Here is a 19,061-nt window from a genome sequence, read left to right as displayed (position 1 = left end):
GTGATAGAATCCGAAAGGGTAATTTGGCTTAAAGGGTCATTTGGTCGAAAGGGTCGTTTGGCAGACAGTGTCATTAGGCTAAACGGGTCATTTGGCCGATTAGGTTAGACGTCTCTTTACTCACTTCGCGCTCCTCTTTTTTTACAGTCTTTCGGCCAAATGCCCCTTTCGGCCAAATGACCCTTTCGGCCAAATGACCCTTTCGGCCAAATGATCTTTTCGAGCAAACGACTCTTTCGTCCAATTGACCCTTTCGTCCAATTGACCCTTTCGGCCAATTATCCCTTTGGGCCAAATGACTCTTTCGGCCAAATGACCCTTTCGGCCTAATGACCCTTTTGGCCTAATGACCCTTTCAGCCTAATGACCCTTTCGGCCAAATGACTTTCGGCCAGATGGGTTTCGGCCTAATGGTTTGTTCGGCCTAGTGGCATATGGCCGAATGGGTTTCGGCCATACGACCCTTCCCCGATATTGCAACCGCCATTACGTATTTCTGACATAGTTACCCCTTGAGACCCGCAAAGGTAGGGTACATGTATTCCAGGTTGAGAACCGCTATTCTAAACAATAACTGACATTCGTGAAATAATATGTTCAGTTTTTACTTTCAAATCTCACTATCTAGTCTTGTTTCTTCAAATATAAAGTGTTGACAGTCTCATATTCTGTGGTTATTTAAAGTTCGAACAGCATTATCACGGCATCTTATGCATCAGATAAAGCCTCAATCAAAGGGATTCAATTAATTTTTATTGCCATTAATTTGTGTGGGTTTGTTATTTATTGAAGAAATGAAAAGGCGCAGAAGATCAAAGTAGGGCGTGAAAAAAAAACGTGAAAATTTTACATCCTTCAATTTTGAATTTTGAAATGTTTTCTATATTAATTAGGAAATAATCATTGAGTGTCATAAGAGTTAGCAATCCAGTGCAATGTATCCAGTACAGTTCATTCGCATACCTATAGACCAGTGCATGATGACGTAGGTTGACAGTTCACAGAGCTTTTTCACCGGGACCGGAGCTTCCGATAAAATTGTTTCGTCATTTTATTCGCATGTAGATGTCCTTTGCGATTGATTTCATGCTGAATGCAAAGAATATCATTGAAATATTCGGATCGCAGCAATTTTAAAATAAAAATATGAATTTTAATTTTCTCCTCATCGATTTTTCTTCTAACACCTTGTAAACAAGCTCTGTGAACTGTCAAATAAGTGAGGTTAGATCAAGATCTTGCCTTGGTCTATAAGACGGCAGAAAATCATCGCATTCTTAGTGCTGTAAGTATTGTGCCTTGCAACATAATGCCAACTTTCGTGATCATTTTCTGAGGCTCTCATTTATCCGCAGTACAAAAAGCACGTGCTATCAAAGCATTCACCGTTAGAATCCACCACGTGGCGGCCAAATTTTCAAAAATATCGAAGTAACTTTTTTTTCTGGAGGTATGTTTTTCTGAGGCGACTTTCTGGCGTTTCTTTTTTGTTGCGACTAATAATAATCGAAGGAGTAGATTTTTTTATGAGCGATACAATAATGACGAATCTAAGAAAAATGACCGATTAGAGTTTGTTAGCCAGGAAGTTGCTCTAACTACTTCGTGGTTTCGAATTCTCACTGAAACTTGGCCTGCCTTCTAACATGGAGTCCTAATTAGCTTTTCAACAGTGTTTAAATTGAAGATTTCTATATCGTTGTTTATAAATTTGTATATTGACAAGCGAGATGGGCAAAGGGAATCCAACTCTGTTTGCAATGCTTACTGTCGGTGGTCCATCCTTATTATTTATTTTAATTCTTAATTCAAATCCCAAATATTCAGTAAGATTTTTCGCATAATGCAATCGTCTCTACGCAGGTATTTGGTGTTTGTGAACTATGGTGGAATATAACTTGTATAAAATGCGACTGCCGCAATAAAACTTGAGCTAATAAAATAGCGTAAGAAACCGCGTACAAACGCCAATAGTAATTTAAAACTTTCCTTAGGAAGGACATACCTAATTATAAAAAATTCCAAAACATCTATTTTGCTTTTTAAAACTCATCATTGGCCAAGTTTCAAATTTTAAAACAATGAATATTACAAAGATCAATAGCGATGCCGTCCATGTTTTCGTTGTCAATTAGTAAAAATAAAAGCATTTCTATTTAGACATCGTGTTCCCCTCAGCGATTTGGTCCTGATTGGTTGGATACCTTCATCGAAGAAGTCTCGTTCAGGTTTTTGTCAAAACAACAATTGCGCGCTTGGCACCATTATTTCGCTTTCTTCGGCTCCCACAGTTAGTGATCTGTGAATGTTTTTCCTTTCGTAAAATTGCGCGAGTTAAAACATCTCGTTAGGAAAATCTATTCGCGATGCCCCGGAGCATGTTGGTTGCATGGTGATTGCTGTCTGGATTGACATTGTTCGCTGTTTTTCACCGAGGCCAACATTAATGATTTAGTTGGAATCGCAACACCCACGGGTGGTATTTTGGATTCACTGCCATGCTTCTGTCAAAGGGATTCGCACTTTCTTTGTATCCAACTGTTTTTCTACAGCCTGATTGCCGTGAAAGGAACGGACCAGAAAAGATTTTTTCTTCCACTTAATTTGGGCAATATTTTAGATTTCATTATCACCGATAACAATTTGGACATCTTCGCTATACAACCAGATAAAACAAGTTTGACTGTTTGAGTAACCAAAACTATTATTTTTAACACCACATTTATTGCTACTCAGTAATAAGTAGCGCCATATAGCGTCAAACTGAATATTGATGCTCCTTTATAAATTTTCAAAGATAAACATCAAATGAATTAAGCACCGCCCAAACATTGGCCGATAAGCATACAATTTTGTCCACAGTATCATTATCGAAAATATTTTTAAAAAAATTGAGCCACCTTATCATACAAGCTTATAAATTTAACTGCAGACGGTGATTATTACAGACTTTTTAAATAGTCAGATTCAAAATTTTTTTTATTTATTTATTGATTTATTTATTTGTTTCGTGGATGACATGGACATTGTCGGCCGAACATTTGCAAAGGTGGCAGAACTGTATACCCACCTGAAACGTGAAGCAACAAAAGTTGGACTGGTGGTGAATGCATCGAAGACAAAGTACATGCTTGTGGGTGGAACCGAGCGCGACAGGGCCCGCCTGGGAAGCAGTGTTACGATTGACGGGGATACCTTCGAGGTGGCCGAGGAATTCGTCTACCTTGGATCCTTGCTAACGGCTGATAACAATGTTAGTCGTGAAATACGAAGGCGCATCATGTATGGAAGTCGGACCTGCTGTGGGCTCCAGAAGAAACTGCGGTCGAAAAAGATTCGCCGCCGTACCAAATGTGTCATGTACAAGACGTTGATAAGACCGGTAGTCCTCTACGGACATGAAACATGAACAATGCTTGTGGAGGACTTGCAAGCACTTGGAGTATTCGAAAGACGGGTGCTTAGGACCATCTTTGGCGGTGTGCAAGAAGACGGTGTGTGGCGGCGAAGAATGAACCATGAGCTCGCCCAGCTCTACGGCGAACCCAGTATTCACAAGGTAGCTGAGGCCGGGAGGATATGATGGGCAGGACATGTTGCAAGGATGGCGGCCAGCAATCATGCAAAGGTGGTTTTTGCTTCCGATCCGGCAGATACGAGACGGCGTGGAGCACAACGAGCAAGGTGGGCAAACCTGGAGCAAAATGACGTGCGTGGGGCGCATTCGAGGGGCGCATTCGAGGATGGTGAGATGCGGCCTCGAACCGTGTATTGTGGCGTCAAATTGTTGATTCAGTTTTATCTGTTTAGATGTAAACTAAATAAATGAATGAAATTCAAAAAAATGTATCATTCAAGATACAAAGGGTAAAATACTGCTGTATATACCAAGCATTGCCAATTTTATTTCACATGTTTTTGGCTTAATCGAAAAAAAAGAATCTGTCGAAAGAGGCCATTATGAGACGAGCAGCTGACGCCACAGTAGATCAGTTCCGTCAAAAACGTTGTTTTGATGCATAAATTACCTTAGTTGATCCATTATGAATGATGATTATACAAAGTTAAAAATCCCCATTAAATATAACAACAAAAATCCCAAAATTCGCCCTAAATAGGCGTAAATCACAAAATCCGCGTGAAAAGACGTCCCTCGTGTACTATATTTTTTTTTAATTGAAATATGATTTAACTTTTGACTTTTTAGTTCTTCCTGGTGGAACAGCAATCCATGTGTAAGAGTATGAATTAGGTGAATTTTTGATGGCTATTCTGCGCATGGCCAATATTCTGAAAATCATGAATAACGTTTATCAGTTCATAAATTTATAAATCGCACAGAACAATGATCACGAGATTTAATTAAAAATAATCAAACGTCTTGCTTAAATTTACAAGTTCCCATCAGTTACACTTCGGACCATTGAACAGCATTGACATTGATTCCCTCAACTTTACTGACGTGATTTCAACATTAGATCATCAACAACGCATTCTAGCCACATTATTTCGTCACACAAACACTGCACATTTAAAAATTAGTTAATGCTACATTCCCTTATTACTGGTTTTCCGTTCTATACGTAATGAACACCGCTTAGTAGTTTTCCGTGTATTTTTATTCTTTACCTTGTATATATCACAATTTCACTTTCTCTTACGATTAAATTTAGTTTATTAAATAAACTGTTCGCGTCTTCCATTCTTTTCCTTATTATTCCCCTTCTCTTTTAAGCAACACTATCGTAATCCTCTCTCTCTCTCTCTCTGGTTTACTTCGATCCGATACTAAGCATTCATCTATGAACCCCCTGTGTGGAACTTTTCTTATTTGGTCGAGGTTCTACCAAACCGCACCTAGCGGCTTATTGACTGATTTCTGATATTTTGTTCGTAAAACGAAAACAATGCCTTGTTTTGAAGATTCTGAGTCCATGATGACTTTTTCACGCTAATCAACATCACAATCAAAGAGATGAAGGCTTCCGCTACATGATCGCCTTAACAAAAAAAAAAAAATAACTCAGAATCAGTAACAGAAGGCGTTTTTTTACCTTTGATTCATAAGCCGTAATTACGATTAACGGGAAATTTGTTGTAGAATTATGGGCTTGATTTGTGATCGATTGAATCTGCTACATGAAAATTTAGTTGAAAAAATGATTATTTGGTGCCTTGTGCGGTTAAGCAGAGCCTCGGTCATTTACATGTATGTGTACGGGTACCTTGACGCTTCCGTCGAACGCCTGGCCAGCTGCGTTTTCATTTTTGATAATTTGGTTGATATTTAGCTGCAAATTTTGAATATCCATTTTCCTAATACCTACTACTAAAGTTTCTTACCATTTTTATTCCACCGCCGTGGCATTGTTCCAAAACTAAAAAAAAACAACTCCTAACTATAAATTTGAACACCCCTCCTCCCGCAGGGTTGGTATGAGTAAAATGATTTTTTTATGTTCAATTTGGTAAATTATCACAATTTATTCGCGAAAACCCTCCCTCTTACCGTCATTTTGCCCTCCCCCCATCTTCGACTTTGACCAAATCTCTCTGACCAGATTCGGTTGAATTGATTCAAACAAAACAAACAAAAAGTGTATATGGCCGGCTTTACTTTTACAAAGCCTTCTGCTCGCGCAAAAGGCCTCTCGACGAAATCAAAGTATACACTTTGCTACGCTAGGAAATACGAACAAAAAACGCATACATTCATTCATTCTCTCTCCTTTGCTAAACCTAAACTTTCCCAGTTCTTTATCTAGTTTACTTGATTCCTTTGCCTACTTTTTTTAAAACTATTTCGCGTACTCCGCCCGCTCATCGTTCTTTTCTCTTGTTCGCGGATGATTTACTTTTCCCTCTATAGAAAGATTACACATTCCCAGCCATGTGATCTATGTATGTGGTATAGTAGTGTGGATGTAGTTTGTTTGCTGTTGCTTGTAGTAGTTTTGTTTGTTTGTTGCGGTTCTATTTATAATAGTTTTGCTTGTAGTAGTGGTTGCTTCTGAAGTATATATTGTAGTTTGTAATAGTAAAATTTGTAGTTTATCGTTTGCTGCTATTGACAAAAAAGCTTTCCGTTTATTTTGTTTTGCTTTGTTGTGGTATACTGTTTTATTGTTTACGTGTAGTATTGTAGCATGTGTGGTATGTGTGTTTTGCTGCCGTACGGGTCTGCCTGTTTTCGGTATCTATGTGAACGTGTATGTATTGGTTTATATTTTATCATCTGTGTGCTTTACATAATTATTGTGTTTCGGTAGTACTTGAGCTATTTCCATTCCTTTTGTTTTATTATTCAGAATTTTGCATAAACTGGATTCATAAAGAAGCGAATTGTTATTCATCCTATTGTTGGTTTATATGTTCATCAATGCACTAGCTTGTATTTTTATGTTAGGACTATTCACGAGTATCTAACTCACTCCAGCCAATACAATTGATTTAAAATTAAATAATTTAACTTAACAAATAATCAAATTTCACTAGTATTTTCCATTGGGCAATTCCTCCGAAGGGCTAAATGGTTGTCATTTTTACTTGACTTTTTGATACCTTTCTAAAATGTAATTTATGTTACATAATATTCGCTTCCCAATCCTTTCTTTACTGATAGTTACTCGTTCGTCGTTTTGGTTGCACACTTTACTAAATGGTAGTCTTGCACATAGATTTGAAACTTCTTCGCATGGTTTCTATTTACTGTCTTACGCACTACTGTAAAAATATATTTACCTTCAATTGTTGAGGGATTTTCTGGGATAGCGTGGTTATCTAAGCTATGCACGAAAGAAACAAAATTTACAACTGATTTATACTGGAAGTTTCTATTCTTGATTGCTACTTACAGTAGGGATCCTATATTCAGAGACACACAAAGGCAACCATTTAGTGTCAATCCCGTAAGGAGAACGATACAAATGTAGATTTTGCTCAATCAAAGGTTCCATAACACAAAAATCAAGGTGCACAAATGATGTACATTTCATCCATACAGACATTTGGTTTACAAAGATCAACCTCTTGCCGCATCGTTGAAGATTTTCCACTGCGGCAAGTCTGGACAGCTTCTATTTGCAGAAACAACATCGATATTATTTTATGAGATTGTCGTATGTCTCTCAATATAGGATCTCTAGTAACAGTTTGCTTTCGTTTTTTTTTCCTGAAAAGAAGTCGGTCTCGTTCTGGAGCAGGTGTTAATTTGATTGAACTCACCAAGCGGAATAGAAAATAATTTATTTCTAGCTATGTGGTAATAAAATCGCAGCGAGATCGTTTGTCCGAAGCCTACTACGAATACGAGAGATGACATTTGTACTTGGTTGACGTTTTGTTACGATTCGCGATTTCGTTTTTGAAAACCTTTATTTGGACCAGAAATAGTTACGACGCTTTGGCTTCTAGACCATTAAGTAGTTATGAAGAGAAGTCAATGAAAAATGCCCTGTAAGCGTCTTTAATTTGGTAATAAACTATATTCGAATTTTGAAATTTATCCAGCTGAGCACTTGTTGCAGCATGCTTCTTACTTCCCGCACATTATTCAGTTTAAGGGGAATATTTGAATTAACATGACAAATTAAATAGACAAATAAAACAGAAGACCAACCCTAAGAAAGAGTAGCTCGATTTGAGCTTTTCAAAATATTCGTAGGACGTTTTAAACAAGCAGTAAGTAGCTTCCTACAACAAGCTGTGTGCCGTGAAGTTTAAGCACTTCTAGCTCTTTCTTTTACAACCTGTCATCGGCCTCGAGTTCCATCACTTGGCAACCGGCGCCAGCGTCGGTACAGCGACGGATAGCATCATTACCGCCCTTTGCTGCTGGCTTACTCCGACCTACTTTTGGAACACGTCCGTAGCCGTTGGCGCCAATTCGGCATGCCACAGAATATGGGCACCGAAGCGGTACTTCACCGCTAGCAGTGTCGGACCCAGCAGCAGGGGTGCCCTCCCTGTGTCCGGGTGGGTGTGCTCTTTCCTGTTCATTCTCATACTCAAAATCACAATTATTATCACGACATCGATTAGCTAGCTTTACGAATAAGAAAGGAAAAAGATCATCCGAATGACCTGCGTCGACATTTCAACTATCCTGCAGCGTGCGGCCTTCCGGTCACATATAGTGTGAGCTCGTGTCCGGACTAGGACTTGCGGACAGGGACATTGGCGTTGTGCTACCGCCGCCGAGCGAGGACCCCGAGGAGGCATTTGGAACCGACGAGGATAGCCCACTTTGCTGGGTCTGTTGCTGTTGATGCCTCTGCTGCACCGACGACGCTATCGATTGCCGGTAGTGATGATTATGATTATGTATTCCGCTTACTGCTAGATGGTTTGCACCGTTCGACGAGTTCAATCCATTCCGACTGCTACTCGAACCAACTGAACCAGTGTTCCCGTAGGGATTGTTTCTATAGTTATTATTATTACAGCTAGTGTTGCTACTTATAGCTCCGTTAATATTATTGTTATTACTACTGCTACTGCTAATACCACTAGTGGATGTTTTTGATGATTTGTTACCTGTGATCGTTCGCAGGATATCTCTCAGTTTCAGTTCAGACTTGGGTTTGGCGGTGGTGTTGGTGGTGCCGCCAGCCGTACTGCTGGAGGAACCGTACGCCGACAGACTATTGACTATGGCCCGGTTACCCAGACTGACACCCCCGCTGAGCGAGTGGCTCATCGCTGCCGAACCACCTGCTGCTCCGCGAAGGTGACTGTTGAGATTGCTCATGGACGACGATGTGGAGGATGCTCCCGATTGGTACTGCGGCGGGACGTCCCGTACCGTTTTGTTCGGGGGAGCCTTGACGTACGTTCGGGGGATCTCCGATTGCTGAAAGAGGATAGAATAGAAAAGTGTTTTTAAGTTTTGTGGGCAATCCCTGTTAAAGTTTATTGCGCAGTGTACGGAATATTAGTTAGTCTGTGGCCTAAAATAAAAGCTTAGGAATTTTCCATAAAAAAATAGGAAAATGCCAATAATGAAATCAGGTATGAGCAACAAATAAATATAAAATTTCTACAAATAATGCAAAAATTCCAAAAACAATTAAGAATTTTCAATTAAGAAATAAGCCGTATGTTTTTTTTTCAAATCGGTCACATAGTGAGTACTTCAATGCCTAAATCTAAATTAAAAAAAGTCGTATATTGGCCCTATATGGCGGTTTGGTGAAACATGATTACTTGGGCCTTCTTCTTTGTCTTCTTTGTTACTACTACGGTATCTTCTCCTTTCCTTATTGGCATTTCATCCCTCACTGGGACATGGTTACCTCGCAGCTTAGTATTCATTGAGCACTTCTACATTTGAACCGTTTGTTCGAGAAACTGCATATGTAATATTTTTGGGCAAAATAAGAAGAAAATCTGAATCATCGTACAGAAATAGGCATTCTGACAAAAAATACGAAAACAACATCTTTTTGATCAGGAATGTATGAAAAAAAAAATCGTTTGTTTGAGAAACTTCATATGTGCATGCACTTTGAAAGCTATTATGGAGTACTGCTTACAGTTTTTGCACTGGAAGTGTCCCAGGGTTTTAAGTTTTGCCAAAAATTATTGATCTGAATCGAAAAAATCGGAAAATTCGGTGCCAATTTGTTCAAAAAAAAAGTTTGTGTTGTTTTCACGAAATTGTGTAAAATGGATATATGCAGTAGGGTGGTTCAAAAAATTGATTTTGCTCCACAGCGCTCATCTAATTCTTTATCTTGTTCTGAGTGTCCTCCGAAAATATAAGCTCATTTAGATAAGCATTGATTTAGCACAAAACGTTTCAAATTTGCGTGCATATTAGTATGGGGAAATTTATTGTTTCATTATTCTGATAATGATGCTTTCTCATTAATCGCAGGTTAAAAAACATATATGGCTGAAAACCTACAAAGCTCACGAGATTTCACTCAGCGAAAACCGCATCTTAATTAATCGTTTCAATAATTAGTTTAGGATTAGGATTTCGATCCGGTAATTATATTATTCAATATTGAAGTAATTATAATTATTTGATACATTACACATTATCTTATTTTTGCGAATAAACCACAGGTGAGTTCAGTGATATCAGGCAAGCAATTATTATCAAATCAGACAACGTCGATGACCAGTGATTCACCATTTTAATAACTACATATAGCTGACGGATTATTTGTTCTGTTGGTGATGGACATAAAGATTAAAAGCATCATGCTGCGCCGGATCTCTTCATACCCATTCCACGATCTACTTAGACTTATTTGCTTATGTATCGTATGTTTCATCCAGTTTTATACATCGACCATATCCAACAATCAGCATAATAAAACAATTTGTTTTGTAATTTTAAATATCGAGTTATTACTAATAATCAGTAATGATGAAAGACATGAACGAAACTAATGATTTTAATATTAGAATAAACTATATGATTGTGATCAAAACCTAATAATACACCCCCGGAATAAATATAACGCATCAGCTGATTTTCATACAAAATGTTCATGTTTGAAAATCAAGCGCTTGTATGGAGCTTCATATGAAAGTGGTGGCTCCTGACATAACATGTATAAGTTTCATAAACCGTCTAAGACGAATTTAATTCGTCTTAGACGGTTTAATACATTCCACTAAAAGAGCTTAATATATTTTTCTGTATAAGTTTCATGTTATAATTTTCTCATGCAATGTCAAATGCGCTTCATTCTAACAACGCAATGGCAAAAATGTATGCGTTTTGATAAGAACAACCATTATGAAGATTTCTTCTCGTATGTGTGTTTAAATGGCTCCAAAAAGCTTTCTACCCTTATGACAAGGAAAACAGTGAGCCCAGACGTTTGTTGCTGCGGAGATTTGTTTCGTATATTCGGATGATTTTTGGTGTTTCGTAATTCTTCATGAATTATCTTGGAAACAGCATCGGAAGCAGACACCACTTCCAGACCATATGAGTGAGGAGGCTATGCATATGCAATCATACAATGTGACAATGTGATGAAAGAGAAGCCAAATCACTAAATCAGCAACGGCACTCTTGTTCCAAGTTTCGTCTCCTGAAGGATTTCGATGGTACTTCCGAAAGCCCTAAAGTAACTTATTGACCTTTGCTGTCAATAATTTTATTTCATTTTATCGTCTCAGTAAATATTTGACTTATTTAAGGTCAACTTTCCTTCAGAACGTCGGATGTAGGAGCAACAAAGTATTTGCTACTTACCAACCTGAGAAGCACAGCTCACACTGTTTTGGTTGCGGTAACTCAAATGTGACCAAATATGGTTGCATACGAGTTACTGAAACTTCTCTACAACATGTGTGCTGCGTGGGAAGAATGCTATCGCTGAAAGAATTTAATCTTTGTTTCTCAAAAAATACGGTAAAATACGGGTATCTTAACCTCAAATAAATTAAAGAATTGATTAAGCGAATAAAAATGTACGACGGTAAAGGTCAATTGTTACACCAATTTGAAAACAGGCCTTGTCTTGTTTCGCTCTGTAAGTAAAATTGGAGTTTAACAACTAAAGCGGATGTACCCAAAAGTGAAGCTCCACAGAAGAAACTGAAAGTATTATCAATAGTTTTTTCATTTCGTTCGTCGCGTCCGTGTCAACGATTAGTATGTTTAAGCAGTTGCATTAATCAAACAATTCGTTTTTAGATTCAAGTTTTATAATTTTTCAAATTTATCGTCCGATCTACCATATCAAGATATTGGCTCATCACGACAATTTTCGGATACTAACTAGGACATTCAGGGAACGGAAATATGGAGAGCAATTTCAAAGTCATCTATTCAAAAATTTATAAGCAGCAAGGATAGGAACTCGATTCTAGAAAATTTTCTCCACCTGGACATAAAAGTATCATCGTGTTAGCCTCATGATATACAAATGCATAAATGGTAACTTGGCTTAGAAACCTCGCAGTTAATAATTTTGGTGGTGCTAAATGAACACTAAGCTGCCGGGCGCAACGTCCCAGTAGGGGGGATATAATGCCAATGAAGAAGAACTAATCAGCAGTGTTGTGCTGAATCATCATCAAACGATAATGAATGCAATGTTCATGTGAAAACTTTTCACGTGAAAACAGTAGGCGAGCTGTCGCCGGCTACAACTTCTCAAATTTTGTCATCAAGCGATAAAAAACACAGAATTTTCATTCAAAGATTATTCTTTACTAATATCAGCAAATTGTCAACTGTCCCGTTATATCTTCTATTTGGCGTTATGGTTTCATGGTAGTAAGGAAAAAGAGTTCAAAATGTAACGGTAAATGCTTCGAATCAAGATACAATTTTCAAACGATTCTTAATCGCTGGCGAGTTTTTATCACTTGATAATTTGAAAATAAGATCGCGGGTGAGTTTGATCATCCTCGATTTTTTGAAAATTTGATTTTTCCCATCCCTGCTAATCAGCAATGAAACCATAATTTTACCACGTTTTTATAACAGGTTTTGTCACCACTTTTCGAACTTTTTCCGAACTTTTTGCCTGATTTTTTTTCGCCTGTCGCTTATTGTGAATTATTCGAAGATAATGAACATGGCTAGTGTTGGGAAAAACTTACAATTCCAAAACTCATGAGCGATTATTTTGTTCTCCTTCGTTAAAAACAGTGAATCAACGTTCGTTGCATAAAACAATGATACTCTTGCTTGTCTGAACATTAAACTGCCAACTTTTTTATTCCTTCTTTCTTTTTAATACTTCATCTTTCCCTTCTTAATTCTTTTTTCTTCATTCTCTCTTCTTTTTTCCCTCCATTCTTCCTTCTATCTTCTTCCTTATTTCTCCTTCCATCTTCCTTCTTACTTTTTCTCTTTTTTCCTCCTGTGGCATTTCTCACGAATCATTTATCAAGCATCTTTCCCCAATTATTATCGTTCACTTTTCGACCTCTTGCGTCTTACTTCCCATTATCTGCTTTATACTTCTTACATTTAATTTCTCGCTTCTCATGTTTCCATTCTCGCTTTTCATTTATTACTTTCAACTTTTCGCTTCTACTCTTCTTCTTCTTCTTCTCTTCTTCTTCTTCTTCTTCTTCTTATTGGCATTACATCCCCACACTGAGACAGAGCCGTCTAGCAGCTTAGTGTTCATTAAGCACTTCCACAGTTATTAACTGCGAGGTTTCTAAGCCAGGGTACCATTTTTGCATTCGTATATCATGAGGCTAACACGATGATACTTTTATGCCCAGGGAAGTCGAGACAATTTCCAATCCGAAAATTGCCTAGACCGGCACCGGGAATCGATCCCAGCCACCCTCAGCATGGTCTTGTTTTGTAGCTGCGCGTCTTACCACACGGCTAAGGAGGGCTTCTACTCTTCAAACACCTCATTTCTCACTTCATAAAAAATAAGAAAATAAATGTTTACTATTCCTAAACTAAATTAAATAATAACTTTTTATATTTTACGGTATTCGTTTAATTGGCATCCGTCAAATAACTCCTTGGGCAAATATTTTTGAGAGAATGAAAGAATATCCCAAGCAACCAAAAGTTCGGATTAGACTTGGGGATTGAACTAAGAAGTTCACATTTAGTTCGAACATAGTTCCATTGTTCATAAACCGAACTTGACTCTTAATTAATACTATTAATGAACTTGAAAGTTCAAAACAAGTTTCTAATTCCTCTTCATATGAACTCTAACGCTCACGTCATGCTATTTAAATTATTGTTCCGAACTTCCAACAAGAAGTTCAGTTCAAGTACTAACCGAACATCCTATCAGCTTGAAAAATCAATATGCCGAACTATAAAGTTCACACCATGCTACTTTGGAACTTGTTCCGAACTTCTAATCAGCTTGAAAAATCAATATTATTCCGAACTATAAAGTTCACACCATGCTTTGGAACTTTGGAACTTGTCCACGATAGCACAAAACAAACTAGTTGTTAGCACAAAAGTTCGGAAAATAATTTTTGATGTACAATTTTTTCACTTCATAAGTACAAAAATTTTTTGAATAATACCTTGTACGAACTTGAACACTGTTACAAAAACAAAAAAAAAGTGAAACGTCAAACTGTTCAAAGCCGCCACGTTGAGTCTCGCATCCTAAATAAGAACAGCATCTACGTTCTAGCGAATAATCATTGAAACAAAATGAAAATAGTTCCTACAGTACATGGCCTTGTGGTTTTTATTTATTTTATAAAGTACACTTTAAGTTCATTGGCTAGCTGAAGAGCATGCTATATACTGCCGTAATCTGAAAAAGTGACGTATGCGCCAAATTACAACATACTAGTTTTCCATTTTTCTGTTATTGAGCACGATGAGTACTACTCGTTAAAACCATTTTCGGGAAATGGTTAAAAAGTCACTTTTTCAGATTATGGCAGTATAGGACTCTCATCGAGCTTTCTGTGAACTTTGATGTCCGCTTTAGAAGCTGAATAGCAATCTGTTGGAACTTGAAAACATGGATTGAACTTATCATTTCATTATCATTTAGTATTCAGCCAATAACTCGTTCCAGAGGCGAAATTCCGGAAAATGTTGTATGGCGGACTTCTAGTGCTATTTCTCCTCTACAACTTTGTCTAAGGGTACATTGCTCTATGTCTAATATTTACAGCGTGAAACGCTACTATCATTTAACATACTAAATGATAATAACCGATTGAACACCAGCCTGGGTATCGTCACAGCTCTCGATACAAATATTATAGTATTCTAGCTAAAATTCGCTTGATGCCCTTTCAAAACAATCAGCTGCTCCATCTGTAGGTTTAATTGCAATCTTTACAATATCAAACAGGTGGTGATGTTGAGTGTTTTAAGCAATGAGATTTGGCATATACATCAGTGACATGTTTTGTTCGATATTCCTTCCAAACACACCAGGTGGAGAACAGTGGTAAAGAAATTTAAAGTAAACTGCTTGAATTTAGTATGAATATACAATGAGATCTCTTTTCCTAGGATTCGTTTTTATGTGATGCGTAGTTGCTAAGAACGAGTGATTCTCACTCTACTACTAATGTTGTGGCTCCATCTCTTGCAAACAGCACCTTCGTACCCGCCTTTTTAGAGCATAGTAAATATTATCTAACACACTTTAATCATATTTATTAGTTTTCACCACTAGAACTAATAAAACATTAAAAAAATCCGTCTAGCATACAGTAAGGTGTGGGTTCGATTCCCACTGGTAGACAGAGGATTCTTTTTTCGGCAGTTCTCATAAACATTCTTCTTTTAAAGACCCATGTTATCGGTTTTCAGTATCGTTTCCCACATTGTAAAAAGTAAGACGAAAGTCGCTATCCTGAATTTGCGAAAAGCAAAAAAAAACATGTTATAATGTTTGCATTAAAAAGGATGGTTGCAGCTCCAAAGCCAGTGGACGCGACACCCGCTTCATGACATGTATGTTCATGTTTTCCAGGTACTTTTTGACTGTTTGGTCCAAGATGAATACACCACTAAGTGTTCCAATGTGCCAAACTCACGATTCAGCCATCTTGGATTTTAGTATGGGAGAGCCAGCCGGTTTGTTTTTGTTTTGCACTGAAAATGAATTTTTCACCCCCGCCTTCTTCTCTTACACAAACTAAGCACATTGCAACACCTAGCTGTGTATTCATCTTGGTTTGGCCGGTGGCACCGACTTCCTGGCCAAGTGCAGCGATGTAGCTTCCTTTTGAGCTTCTTGTCGCTCAGGGTAGTCGGCCGTCAAGAACCGCGCTTTCTTTCGATGCTCTGATTGTTGTCTAATAGTGCCAATATGTTATAGATGCCGGAACAGGTGTATCTGACGTCCACGAGGTGCTGCACGATACCCGTTTTCGACGCGGGGGGTGTCGTTCTTTGAATGCGCACACTTCTGAACAGAGTTGCTTCGCTGTTTGTGCCATCACGGTTAGAATTCTACTGATAGAGCTGTCAAATTTTGTCTACTGACTCATGGGTTACTATAATTGATGCTGCATTGGTAGTTTCGTCAGTGCGTGTGAAGGTAAACCCATAAAAAATCAATTTTTATTTTTTTTTAATACAAATGTTATAGGAAACAACATTTATTTGACACTGTTTAGAGCACCTCGCTGTGAATTTCAAATGTAATATTTGGAAAAATAATATAATGAACATGCAATGGATTGAGTATGGATATTGATGACGAATTTGAAGAAATTACTTAATGTGTGCTCAAAACAGTGTAAAGGGAAAAATCCAAAACATGACTTATATTCCATAAAACCTTAATATTATGAGATATATATATATATAGATATAGAGTTTGGTCGTTTTCCCCACGGGTGCATTTCATAACATTTTACCATATAGGTAAAAAACGACCCAAAAATAATCTAAAAAAATATCCATAATTACGGGACAAATTAAAACCTAATTCTGAAGATTTGACGGTCCATTAATATTGATCTAATATTAGTATTACTCAAAATCCAAGAACGAATTGCTGGAAAAGCTTCATACTGTGATGCCGATCGTTTACTTCACATATACAACAACTAAATAAAGCTCATGCTTTACACGGTGAAGCTCCTTGAAGACCCCTTCACATCCTTTTCATATGGGAGAAATTAATCACCTGCATTGACCTAGATTTTCCCTTTCCAGCCGAGGTCCGTTCGTTCCGAGTGCATAACTTTCTTGCACATCTCCCATCGTCATCGTTGCAGCTCAGCGCCCATATCAAGTTACAGAGTGCAATTCGTCCCTGATCGGTGTTGTCGTCATCAGATATGCCACGGCTACAACAACGCACGATGATGGCGACGGGCTTTCGTATTCCATGCCAAGGATGTTTTTTCAAAAGCCATCCACCAGCACGAGCAACTTGGCAGGCTGCCCGTGGCAAGATACTCACTCATGCAGGTTGACTGGGAAGAAGGTGCAGAAGTGTATCGAATAATGCGGATTCTAAGTAGATGTTTTTCTCCATAATCAGAGACAAGTGTTTTGACCTTTCTATACGAAATGTTGGGAGCCTATTTAGCTTCTGTTGAACGAAAATGCGATGGTGGAGACAAACGCAGATCGGCATTACTCGAGATAATCAATACATTTTATTTGTTTCTTCCTGCTTAAATACCCAACCAGCGGATGGCAGATTTTAAAACAATTCTGCATAAGAACCTTACAGAAGCTGTATAAAATTTTGGAATATACAGTTTTGGAAGATGTTTTACATGTTTTAAATTAAGAAGCTCTAAATGATGAACACAATTTTGTATTTCATTCACACAAAACGGGTCTCTTTTAAAACAACACTTAGATGAGCGAAAGTTACACAGCCACAAAAATGCCTGGTACGGTCGTGTTAACGGTCTTTTTTTTAGCATGTAATGAGGAACGTAATGCTGTAAGCATGAGGAATGTAATGCTGTAAAAAATATTGAGATCCTAGCTTCAATAACATCACACAAACCATTTTTGTAACTGTGACTGTGACTCTCGTTTTTCTCTTTTTCAATAAAGGATGTAACGTGGAGACGCGTGATACATTATTGCCTAGAGTGGAAGTTTTCTTCACAAAATTGTTTCTTGTTCAACATTTTCCATTCCTATCCTAAGCACGATAAATGCTATGGAATAATAAAAAAGCGTTTCTGGAATTAATATGAGTGAATACCAAAAGGCGTTTTTCCTCCCGTGGTGTTGTGGACTTTCTTCGTCTAAATAATGTTTGGCCATGATAAGTTCTTCAATATTTTCTATTCGCGTTTCTATTCGACCGAAAATTAATTCTCGCGTAATCCGCTACTAAGGCTTAGAAGCCAAAGGCAAACAAAGGCTTCTCTCACTAACTTTGAGCCGATTTTCTTCGCATAGGCAAACTTTCACGATGATCATGTTACAGAATTCTTCATCTCAATTTATTTAATTTTATCAAGAAGCATTAGAATAAATAGTATCTTGCCACAATCGAATTCATTTGAAAGGATTGGATTGTAAATTCGTAGTTTCGATCGAAATACAACATGATTTTTTGAAGAAGTCAGCGCCAGAAACGCATTTGTTTTTACGTGCACCTACGCGTTTTAGTAACGGGCCTACAAGCCACACATTTGGTAACCCTCAGGTTCTACTGCAGCCGGGCATTGTAATGCGAGTTTTTCCTTTCCCCCAAAGTAGGTGATACGAGTAGAACAAAAGCACCCTCTTGGGGCATAGCAACATATTCTTTTTCTGCTGTGCATGTGTTTGTTCTACATAGAAAAGCAACCCCATTTTTCCTACATGCAAGAGTAGGTACCTAGCCTGGCATAGCAGCAGATAGCCCTTTTTGAGCGACCGTAGTTGAGTGATGCTGCTGATGCAGTCCTTGGCTATTTTTAATACATGGTGACCTGTTTTATGCAGTCGATTTGCAGCAACGGTGAACACTGGCAGGCTATACGTGGAATCTTTTTCGCATTTAAAGGAGGCAAAAGGGTTGATTTCTTCTCATCCTGTGAGTTGAGGGAGTTCAGTAATTTTCCTTGCGGGTATCAATTAGCAGGATTTAATGTTGACGGCATCCAGCTATCAACGAGAGTGGTTGCAATATATTTACAAAGATCTTGAACTATTGAATTTTCAACACAAAGTGCGCCTTTGATCTGAAAAGTAAGTTGTATTGTTGAGGGCTTTCTTTGTTCTCCACAAATAGGTTTACACATTTATCATTTCATGAATGGAGTAACATTACACGTAAACCGACTTGTAAACTTTTTAATACTATTTCATGACGTCAAGGATTTTGAAATGCTTCATTGCTTGATTTTCAAAACTGATTACTGACATAACTGATTTAAAAAAAAATATCATGGTAGACATCAATATGTGTGTCAAAATACAAATAACGTAATAAAACCAATTAGAAGGGAACTAATTCACATTCCTTCGCCGTAAGGTAAGATGCGTGACTGCAAAACAAAATCATGTTGAAAGGCTCGATTCGTAGTCCAGTCCAGAATTTTCGAGTTGAAAATCGACTTATCTGGGCATGAAAGTGTCATCGTGTTAGCCTCTTGATAAACAAATGCAAAAATGGTAACATAGCCTCGAAGTTAACAACTGTGGAGTG

The 19,061-nt window shown here is 37.9% G+C and overlaps 1 protein-coding gene across 1 annotated transcript in view; it reads right to left on the bottom strand.

The window, feature by feature from the left end:
• Positions 1 to 7,986: 7,986 nt before the first annotated feature.
• LOC134209382 (uncharacterized protein DDB_G0271670-like) overlaps positions 7,987 to 19,061 on the bottom strand; it is a 79,474-nt gene continuing 68,399 nt past the window's right edge. The window contains exon 5 of the mRNA XM_062685366.1: positions 7,987 to 8,851. Coding sequence (XP_062541350.1) covers positions 8,126 to 8,851 — 726 coding nt within the window. The 3' untranslated portion in view covers positions 7,987 to 8,125. The remainder of the gene's footprint in view (positions 8,852 to 19,061) is intronic.

Source organism: Armigeres subalbatus, chromosome 2 (assembly GCF_024139115.2).
Source record: "Armigeres subalbatus isolate Guangzhou_Male chromosome 2, GZ_Asu_2, whole genome shotgun sequence".
Lineage (NCBI taxonomy): Eukaryota > Metazoa > Arthropoda > Insecta > Diptera > Culicidae > Armigeres > Armigeres subalbatus.
This window is presented reverse-complemented; position numbering and strand designations above follow the sequence as displayed.